General features: G+C 33.1%; 2 protein-coding genes across 5 annotated transcripts in view; one reads left to right on the top strand and one right to left on the bottom strand.

Moving 5' to 3' along the window:
* The first annotated feature begins 250 nt into the window (after positions 1 to 250).
* Positions 251 to 2,036, top strand: pdzk1ip1 (PDZK1 interacting protein 1). Its single transcript, XM_051094269.1, has 4 exons — positions 251 to 411; positions 537 to 651; positions 1,337 to 1,411; positions 1,638 to 2,036. The coding sequence occupies exons 1-4, from the start codon at positions 345 to 347 to the stop codon at positions 1,708 to 1,710; spliced, it is 330 nt and encodes a 109-aa protein (XP_050950226.1). The 5' UTR covers positions 251 to 344; the 3' UTR covers positions 1,711 to 2,036.
* A 616-nt stretch (positions 2,037 to 2,652) lies between these two features.
* The window catches only part of patj (PATJ crumbs cell polarity complex component), a 154,737-nt gene continuing 147,281 nt past the window's right edge, over positions 2,653 to 10,108 (bottom strand). For all 4 annotated transcript variants that reach the window (XM_051094264.1, XM_051094263.1, XM_051094266.1 and 1 more), the window contains 3 exons: positions 8,602 to 8,705; positions 8,393 to 8,516; positions 2,653 to 6,224 (listed from right to left, as the gene is read on the bottom strand). In XM_051094264.1, coding sequence (XP_050950221.1) covers positions 6,078 to 6,224; positions 8,393 to 8,516; positions 8,602 to 8,705 — 375 coding nt within the window. In that variant the 3' untranslated portion in view covers positions 2,653 to 6,077. The remainder of the gene's footprint in view (positions 6,225 to 8,392; positions 8,517 to 8,601; positions 8,706 to 10,108) is intronic.

Genomic DNA, 10,108 nt, shown 5'->3' with positions numbered 1-10,108 from the left:
CTGAGATAGGACTTCCTCCACTGGATTAACAACTCTTGCACGTGAACAAGACATGTACTTATGAAAGCAATGAATATTTATAACTGATATCAGATATCACTGAGATAACAGTTTAATCAGATGTACTCATATCAGTCCAACCCGCCACATCTCTGTTATTCCTTTGCAACAGCTAAATGTCATGCGGTGGGTAAATGATTGACTCGACCTGTACAAACCACTGGGTGTTGTCCTTTTTCTTCCAATTCAGATAACTGTTTCCTGCTTAGGGAGAGGATACAGGTCTTTATTAAAGCAGCTGTGTGCATTTCAACAAATTAGTGCGCATCTGAAGAGGAATAAACATGGGGAAAACAGTCACTGCGCTTCACGGGCTTCTCCTCACGCTGGGACTAGTCGCGGCTCAAGCAGGTAAAGTCTTCACAGATGTTTTGTTTTTGCAGGGAAGCGTATCATAGTAAGACTCAGCGCTCAGTTTCATTAGTTTTAGGTATTTCAACGTCCAGTTTTTGTATTATGGCATGTGTATCTTTTAGAAAAAGCAGGGGAAGCTCTGCCAAACTGGCTTACGGGAATCATCGCCGTTGGTGTGTTCCTCTTTCTGATCTTCATCGCCTTCCTTGTAAACAAAGCCTGGTGTGAAGATGCAAGGTAATTATTGGCTAGTTCAACACTATACGAAAATTATTAGCAACTGTAACATTTAAAGCGACAAAGCTCAACTAAATATGAAAAACTGTCAACATTTACTCACCTTTTTGTCCTTACAAACCTGTATGACTTTTCTGCACAACACAAAATAATTGTGAAAGACTTAAAGCCAGTGGGTTCAAAACACAAAAAAGGCACCCCCCCCTTTTTTGTTTTTCCAAATTTTGTGTTTGGCTGAAAACAGTCAGTTATGAATGTGAGTAGGCCTCATTTTGGGATGAACTCTCTATTTATTAATGAAATTTACTTTTCCGACAATTAATGTGGTTTTATTAAATGTGTGGTAACCGTATTTTTTCGTGTATTGATTAGCATTTGTATAACCACAGTTTTACTACAAATACCATGGTTAAGCTATGGCTAGTGTAGCAGAACAATGGTTGATTTGTGGTTACCATGGTTTAACTATAGCAACTGTTTACGTAGTAAAACCGTTATTAATTTTCGTAAGGGTATAATGTACATTCCTTAATTTTCTTATCAGTAACACATGTTTGAATAAAGGTTATTTTAAGTCTCATGTTTATCTATCTTTATAGTTCATGTAATACACGCATTTTATTCAGCAACATGTTTCCGAAATCTGGTCTGTGTAAACATTTTAATCTGTCTTTGTTGACTGAAGCAAACCAGAAGCAGTGCACAATGAATACGCCATGACTAATGGATCAACCCGTGAAACCAGTCTTGACGCAGTCAGGTAATAATACCTCAACAATACAGCCGTTATAAAGCTTAGAGTGATTCAAGCCTATAAAAGATACACTATCACTATACTGCTCATAATAAATTTTATATGGCTTGATATCATGTTCACTTAGAATAAACGCCTGATATGATGCCAAATTTAACATGGTGTTCCTTATTCTCATTTAAAACGTAATTTTTTGCTATTAATCTTTAGCATTGTGACAATTGTTTTTCAGGAGCAGCGAAGACCCTAAAGCATACGAGAATGTGGTCGTTCACCAAACCGATGAAAAAGTGACCGAGATGTAATTTGAAGGAAATGTCTGCAATCAGCCAAGCCAGCACGCCATGTTAACCTTACTTTTTTGTAATAAGTTATCATTTTAATAGCTGACACGGCTCATCTTGTACCAAAGGTTAGCAGTGATATTTACAGGTTTTTTTCAATCGACTATACATTAACTGTAGTTAATTCTAGAGGACATTTGTTGTTGTAACAGTTTGTGAATATGCTATTTTTGAAAATTTTAATGCTCAGTAAGGCTGCATTTATTTGATCAAATATACAGTGAAATATTATTCATTTAAAATAACCGTTTTCTATTATAATATATTTTTAAATGTATTTTTTTTTTCCCGTGATGCAAAGCTAAAGTTTCAGCAGCCATTACTCGGTCTTCAGTGTCACATGATCTTTCTGATTTGCCGTCCAGGAAACATTTATTTGCAATGTTGACAGTTAATATTTTTGTGGAAATGTTCTTGATGTATAAAGTTCAAAAGAACAGCATTTATTTGAAATATAAATCTTTTGTAACATTGCAAATATCTTACACTTTCAAATAAATTGAACGCATCCTTGCCGAACAAAATTATTCTTTTCTTTATCCACCTTATTATTACCAAGTAAGCCTGTGAGCGAGACTTCCGGTTCATTAGCCTCTATAAGGAAATAAGAATAACAACGTGTAATAAACTGCGCTACAAACCAGTGTTCATAATTCAGATAATATATTAAAATAATATGGTAAAACATACCAACTTACAATATCAAGCAGCAAAACAAAACACGGATGAGACCGGAAGCCTCGCACATAAAATGTACAAATGGCCACGCCCACTCTTACGGGAAGAAAAAAATTAATCTTTTAAATGACAGTGCAATGTAAACAGTTTCAGAAATGGCTGGTGTGAATGTTTTTTGTTAAACATTAAAATAAAGCTTAAAATCGTTAAGAATTTAGTCAAAAAGACACTTAAAATGAAAATAACTTTATTTTCTGACACATTAGATAAATTCTATTTGTCCAAAATAAAGTCACAGACCATAATGACCACTTATTTGTTTTGCAAATGTTAATAAATCAGCTTTATTTCAGGCTTGGATCTGTATCTATTGTATGAATTTAACTAAATGGTTTCTTTGGACTTTAAAAACATTACACTGACAGAAAAATGGCAGATATAAAGGTGTTACTACTCGAGTCAGCTGAAGAATCGACATGATTCAAGCCGGTTTTTGTGGTTCACAGCCCAAATGCGAAGATCTAGCATAAGGTAGCAGACTTGGGGGCGTTGCATTTCTTTTAAGGAGAAAGGGGAAGACAGGCATAGGAGATACAGGCAATCTTTTTAAAGGGACATAGCGCTGGACAGTTCAAAATACACTGTCCACATGGCACGAAAATTCAAGAGGCATCGTTATGAGGATGTGCTTACGAAATCCTAGTGGAGGAGACGGTCTGGACGAGGCTTCCACATGCTGTCTACAACCTGGAGAGCCCTGATAGTCTCTGAAGAGCCTGCTACACTTCCTCTAGGAGAGAGACTGACACAGGATATCCTCACATTGTGACACACAGACACACACAGTGTCAAACTAGGATGTGCGAGACATCTTCATAAAGACAAAAGCGATGCAAAAACACCCTAAAAAAGGGAATAAATTACATATTTACAGTGAAATGATAGACGTGTGCAATTGAATTACAAATGGAATAACAAAAAACTAAGTTATGCATTTCTGTGAATCTCAATACACTTCAGCGACATAATAGAGTGGAATAGTTCACTCAAAAATCAGAATTTTCATTATGTTGTTCCAAACCCATATGACTAACTTCTTTTGTAGAACTTAAAAATAGATATTTTGAAGAATGCTAAAGCTGCTCTTTTCCTTACAATTAAAGTGAATGGGGACTGGCACTCCAAAAATGACAAAAAATACATCTTGTGCGCTATTTTTAAACTCCTAAAGCAAAATAATAGCTCTGTGTAAAGAATTGTATGATATTTTAATTTCAGAGAAAGAGTTGAAATATAGTTGAAATATGACTTACAATGCATGAAAAACAGTCTGAAATTTTAATTTTGGGTTAGTTCATTGCGCAAAACTATTGTATGACTTTTTCAAATTTAAAATGTAGTGCATGAATCATATTAACAACATTTTAATAGATATTTTTATAGTTATGCTTAGCATTTCCGAATTGCAAAAAGTCCAGTCCCCATCCACTTTTGTTATATGGAAGAGAGCAGTGTGAACATTCTGCAAAACATCTTATTTTACATTCCACATAAAATTTTTCATGAAAAAACTAACAATATCTTTGTGTGAAGAACTGTATGAAATTTTATTTACAGGGAAGATTTTAGGTGAAAATCGACTTGAATTTCAGTTTCTCCGTCGCACAAAAATATTGTACAACTTCATAAAACTTAAAATGTAGCGCATGAGTCATTTGAACAACTTTGTGAACAACTTTTTGAACAACTTTGTGATATTTTTACAGATTCTGTTGCCATTTCTAATCCGCAGAAACTCCAGTCCCCATGCACTTTCATTATATGAAAAAGAGCAGCGTGAACATTCTGAAAAACACCTAATTTTACATCCCACAAAAAGTTTACAAAAAAAAAATGACTAAAATAATACCTTCGTGTGAAGAACTGTCTGAAATTTGACTTAAAAGCAAGATCTTAAGCAAAAATAAAATTTTGGTTTGTTCGTCACGCAAAACTTATACGACTTAATAAAATTTAAAATGTAGTGCATGAGTCATATGAACTACTTTTGCGATATTTTTACGATTATTGTTGGCATTTCTGAATTGCAAAAAGTCTAGTCTATATCTGCTTTTATTGTATGGAAGAGAGTAGAGTGAACATTCTGCAAAACATCTAATTTTACATTTCACAAACATTTTACATGAAAAATGACTAACATTAAAACCTTGTGTGAATAATTGTCTGAAATTTTACTTAAAGGAAAGATTTTTAGTGAAATCCAACTGAAATTTCCATTCGTTTATCGTGCAAAACTATTGTTCGACTTCATGTAGTACACGAGTCATATGAACAACTTTCGTGATATTTTTACAGTTATTGTTGGCATTTCTGATTCGCAAAACTCCAGTCCTCATCCACTTACATTATATGGAAGAGAGCAGCATGAACAATCTGCAAAACATCTAATTTTACATTCCACATAAAATTTTACATGAAAAATGAGTGATATTAAACTTTGTGTGAAGAATTGTCCAAAATGTTCCTCATAGTGAAGATTTTAAGTGAAAATCAACTTAAATGTAGGTTTGTTTGTTGCGCTGAAGTATTGTACGATTCCATAAAATGTAATGCACGAGTCATATGAACAACTTTTATGATATTTTTACGATTATTGCTGGCATTTCTGAATCGCAAAAAACCTTTCTGTGAAGAATTGTCTGAAATTTTACTTAACGATTTTCAGTGAAATTCAACTTAAATCTTGGTTTGTTTATTGTGCAAAACTATCGCGCGACTTCATAAAACTTAATGTAGTGAATGAGTCAAATGAACAACTTCTGTGATATTTTTATGGTTACTGTTGGCATTTCTGACTGGAAAAAACATTCCCCATCCACTTTCATTATATGGGAAAGAGCAGCATGAACATTCTGCGAAATATCTCATTTTAAGCTCCACAGAAGAAGAATGTAATACAGGTTTGGAGCAACATCAGGGTTGTTTTTTCATATTTCGGTGAACTATTTCTTGAAATATTCACAAAGCTACCCTGCAACGTAAAGAACCTGATTGAAATGTTTCTAACGATCTAATACTAGCTAAACAAAACATCCCAGTACAATCTGATCCGCCCGTTCCAAGGCACATGTGTCATCCCTTTTTAACGCTCATCCATGAATTCATCTACTACATACAATTTATCCGATTTATTGAAAATAGGGCTGGTTTGTCAGTAGGTCATGTACTTATGTGTTTTAATAAAAAAATGATCAGGACAACCACATTAGAAGTTGTTTTATGTGTACCGTGTGTGTTAGTGTGTCTTGCGTCTGCTACTGTAATTTTGCCTTCTGGTTTTGAGTTACCAGCACTCATTTTATCAAAATATTGCCCCATAATTCACCCGCTCAGTCACCAACGAAGACTCTACATGTTCAAGACTAAGACAAAGACGATACGATAATTTCCCTTTATGAGTATTTCTCTGATTGATTTGATACCAGGTGCACAAACAGTAGCAGGGCGGAGTTGAAACAATCGAGTGCAAACGGTCTCCGTATCAGGAAGTAAGGTGGCCGAATAACGGCCGTTGCTGATGTAAAGTGTCTCTTAAGACGTGTGAATGGAATGTGTGTGTTTTTCAGTAGATGTAGTCCTTAGTGTGTGTGTTAGGAGAGGACGGACAGCGTGACGCTTCCTCGCTGCTTCTTCAGGATGGCCACGGCCTGCTCGTGTGTGACGCCCTCCAGACTCTCTCCGTTGACCGACAGCAGCTGGTCGCCGCGCTTCAGACGCCCATCCACCGCCGCTGCCCCCTGTAGGTGTAAGGAGGACAGGATTATTTATTAATTCACAGAATTAAATGACCATTATTACTTTTCATAATGCAGATCATTAAATGTACCAAATTTTAGAGATATTCTTATATAGAATCTATAAATATTATTATATATAAATGATATTTAAATTATGTATTACAGGTTTTCTTTGAACAATATATCCGTGCAGGACATTCACAGGCCAGGGTTGGAAGAGTGATCAGAAGAATCATATCACAAACACAAAACGTGTTGTTTCTAGGTGAATATGAAGTGTCTGACATGAGTCTTATCTCTGGTTATATTCCTGTCAGACAGAGCTCTGTGCTGCCACCCAGTGGCCAGAGCACAAACAGAGCTGCAAACATGATATAGGAATATAGATTTCAAGAAAATATCGATTTTCTTGTTTTCCACCTCTTTCATTTTAATTTTAGTTCAGGTTTTAGTGTTTTAGTAATTTAATGTGCTTTTATCATTTTCTTATCAGTTTTAAGTTGTTTTTTTTTTTTTCATTTTTACCTGTTTTAGTAAATTTAGCACTAATAAAACATCTTATTTCAGTTAAATGACAATGAATCATTTCAAAATTTAATTTTTTTTAAATCTAATATGTTGTTTTATTTTTAGCTTGTGAACTGACAAACATGATTTAATAGTTTAGTTAACAATAACACTGCAACTAAATATCTCTTTATCGATCGATCTATCCATAGAGACCGTTTAATCAATATGAATACTATAAATTATACTATTTAACACATTCAAACATGATATTTATTGCTACAATAAACATACTACAAATAAATACATTTACATATACATTTATATATACACAAATGTACTAAAAGAAGAGATAAATAGAAAAAAGAATGATAAAAAAGTAGTGTTAAAAGAGAATGAGAAAAAGCAAAGAGAAGTAACAAAAAGAAAGGTAGAAAGAAAGAAAGAAAGAAAGAAAGAAAGAAAGAAAAAAGAAAGAAAAAGTAAGAAAGAAAGAAAGAAAGGACAGAACAGAGAAAAAAGGAAAGAAAGAACAACAGAGAATGAAAGAAAAAGAAAGAAAGAAAGAAAGAAAGAAAGAAAGAAAAAAAAAGAAAAAGTAAGAAAGGACAGAACAGAGAAATGGGAAAGAAAGGACAACAGATAATAAAAGAAAAGAAAGAAAGAAAGAAAGAAAGAAAGAAAGAAAGAAAGAAAAAGTAAGAAAGAAAGGACAGAACAGAACAGAGAAAAAAGGAAAGAAAGAACAACAGACAATGAAAGAAAAAGAAAGAAAGAAAGAAAGAAAAAAAGAAAGAAAGAAAAAGAAAGAAATAAAGAAAGAAAAAGAACAAAAGAGAACAGAGAAAGAAAGAAACAAGAAAGACAGGAAGAAAGGAAGGATGAAAAACTGAAGGACGGAAGAAAAAGAGAAAAGAGGATGAAAAAGAAATAAAAAAGAAAAAGAACAGAACAGAAAAAAAGAAACAAGAAAGGAAAAAGAAAGGAAGGATGAAAGAAGAATGAAAAAAAGAATGAAGAAAGGAAAAAGATGAAAGGACAGAACAGAAAGAAAAAGAAAGGAAGGAAGAAAGAAAGAAAGAAAGGATGAAAGTAAAGAAAGAGGGAACAAAAGAAGAAATAAAAAAGGATAAAAGAAAGTAAAGAAAGAAAGGATGAAAGAAAAACAAAGAAAGATTGAAAGAAAGAAAAGAAAAAGAACAGAACAGAGAAAGAAAGAAACAAGAAAGAAAGGATGAAAAAAGGATAAAGGATGTAAGAAAAAGAAAGACAGAAAAAAAAGAAAGGACAAAAAGAAGGAAGAAAAAGCGAAAGCAAAAGAAAGGATGAAATAAAGGAGAAAGAAAAAAGGAAAGAAAGGACAGAAAAAGAAATAGAAAAGAAAGAAAGAAAGAAAAAGAAAATACGAAGGGTGCCCGTGTAGTTTATTTAATTGTCTATAAATGACTGATAAATGCCTGAGTAATTTCTTTATTTATCATTTATTTAGTATAATCAAAAGATAAGAGAGAATGGGATTTATTGTGAGCTGCACTCAAACTTGTGTTGCCCACATGAGTCTCAATTTATCAGAGCGTTTAGGCCACAGCTCTGATATGAATGTCTAATTTCATGGCTGACGTCAGTTTCATTGAATCTGCAAATGATCCTGGATGAATTACCTTGCTGAAGACAGTTTTGACGTAGATGGGAAGATCTCCATGCGGACTCCCAAAGCCGCCGACGATGCTGAAGCCGAGCCCCTCTGAGCCCTTCTCCAGAGTGATGGTCTTTGGCTTAGGCGTCCTTCACACAGAATAAAATACAACGTAACAAACTGAGAGTTCTGTAACGGAATGTTAAAGGTCAAACCGGAAGTGATGTCACTCACTCTGGTTCCACCGGCCGGACCTCTGGATTGGTGCTGGGGGTGGAGCTGCTGGACAAACTCTCCACCTGACTTGCTATTGCACTGATGTTGGTGTCGGCAACCACCTGTCAATCACAGACGGACAGTCAAACATTTAAAATAAATAAATGACTCGGTCTTGAAAGTGTGTTTTCTTTTATTTAGACGTGTGCGTTTTCACAAACGACTGTCGGCCTGTAGATAACAGGAAACGGCTTTCTATGTTGTGTGTGTGTGTTTGGCACTGAAAGCATCCTAACAATCCTTTAATGTCGTTCTTGGCGACTGCCGGGGTATGTTCGCTCGGCCGCTGTTCATCAAACCCTCCGTCTCCCTCACTAGAATCAAAAATGCCTTTTTCTGTCATGTTTCATTTAAATTTTCCTCTTCCATTAAACTCTGGGCTGGCTACGAGGGCAGTGGCATATTCATTTGCATATTTAATTAACGACAAGGCAATTAAAAGTATAATACACAACAATAAACACAAGCTAATTAACGTATGAGTCAACAACAACAACAACAACAACAGAGAAACACTCCCAAGTCATCACACTCACTATCTCAACTACACCTACTGAGAGAAAGAAAGAAAGAGACTGATAAATTTAAAAAAAAGTGTGATAAAAGAAAGTGAGAAAAAAGAAAGATAAATAAATAAAAAAGGGACACTAATAAAAAAGAAAGAGGTTGAAAAAGAAAGAAGAGAATGATAAAAGAAAGCAAGAAAAGAGAGAAAATAAAAAGAAAAGATAAAAGAAAGTGAAAAAAGAAAGAAATATAGATAGAAAGAAAAAAGAGAGTGATGAAAGAAATATTAATAATAAATTAATTAATTAATAAAAGTGACTGATTAAAAATAAAGAAAGAAGAAGAGTGATAAGAGTGTGAAGAAAAAATAAATAGAAATAAAGAAAAAGATAAAGAAAAAATGGTGTTAAAAGAGAATAAGAAACAAAGAGAAGTAACAGAAAGAAAAGAAAAAGAGTGATAAAGAAAAAGAGTGATAAAAGAAATATTAATAAATATTAAATAAATATATAAAAAAGTAAAATAAAGAGTGACTGATAAAAAGAGAAAAAAGAAAAATAATAATTAATAAATATTAAATAAATAAATAAATTAATTAATTAAAAGAGTGACACTGATTAAAAAAAGAGAAAAAAGAAATTAATAATGAATAAATAGTGACACTAATAAAAAAAAGCTTAAAAAAGAAAGAAATATTAAGAAATATTAAACGAACAAACAAACATACAAATAAATTTAAGAGTGACACTGATAAAAAAGAAAAAAAGAAAGGCTGAAAAAAAAAAGAAAGAAAGAATGATAAAAGAAAGAAATATAAATAAATAAATGAGTGACACTGATAAAAAAGAAAAAAGAAAGGCTGAAATAAGAAAGAAGGAAAGAAAGGCTGATAAATAAAGAAAAATAAAGAATATAATAAAAATATATTAATTAATTTATTTATTAATAAATATTAAAT

This window comes from Labeo rohita, chromosome 22, assembly GCF_022985175.1.
Source record: "Labeo rohita strain BAU-BD-2019 chromosome 22, IGBB_LRoh.1.0, whole genome shotgun sequence".
Taxonomy (NCBI): Eukaryota; Metazoa; Chordata; class Actinopteri; order Cypriniformes; family Cyprinidae; genus Labeo; species Labeo rohita.
This window is presented reverse-complemented; position numbering and strand designations above follow the sequence as displayed.

What these genes read in the sequence shown, in the direction of transcription:
- pdzk1ip1 (XM_051094269.1), top strand. Translation starts at nt 345, where the DNA reads ATGGGGAAAACAGTCACTGCGCTTCACGGGCTTCTCCTCACGCTGGGA. An exon ending in ACTAGTCGCGGCTCAAGCAG is followed by an intron (nt 412 to 536) that starts GTAAAGTCTTCA and finishes TGTATCTTTTAG; the next exon opens with AAAAAGCAGGGGAAGCTCTG. An exon ending in ACCAGTCTTGACGCAGTCAG is followed by an intron (nt 1,412 to 1,637) that starts GTAATAATACCT and finishes ATTGTTTTTCAG; the next exon opens with GAGCAGCGAAGACCCTAAAG.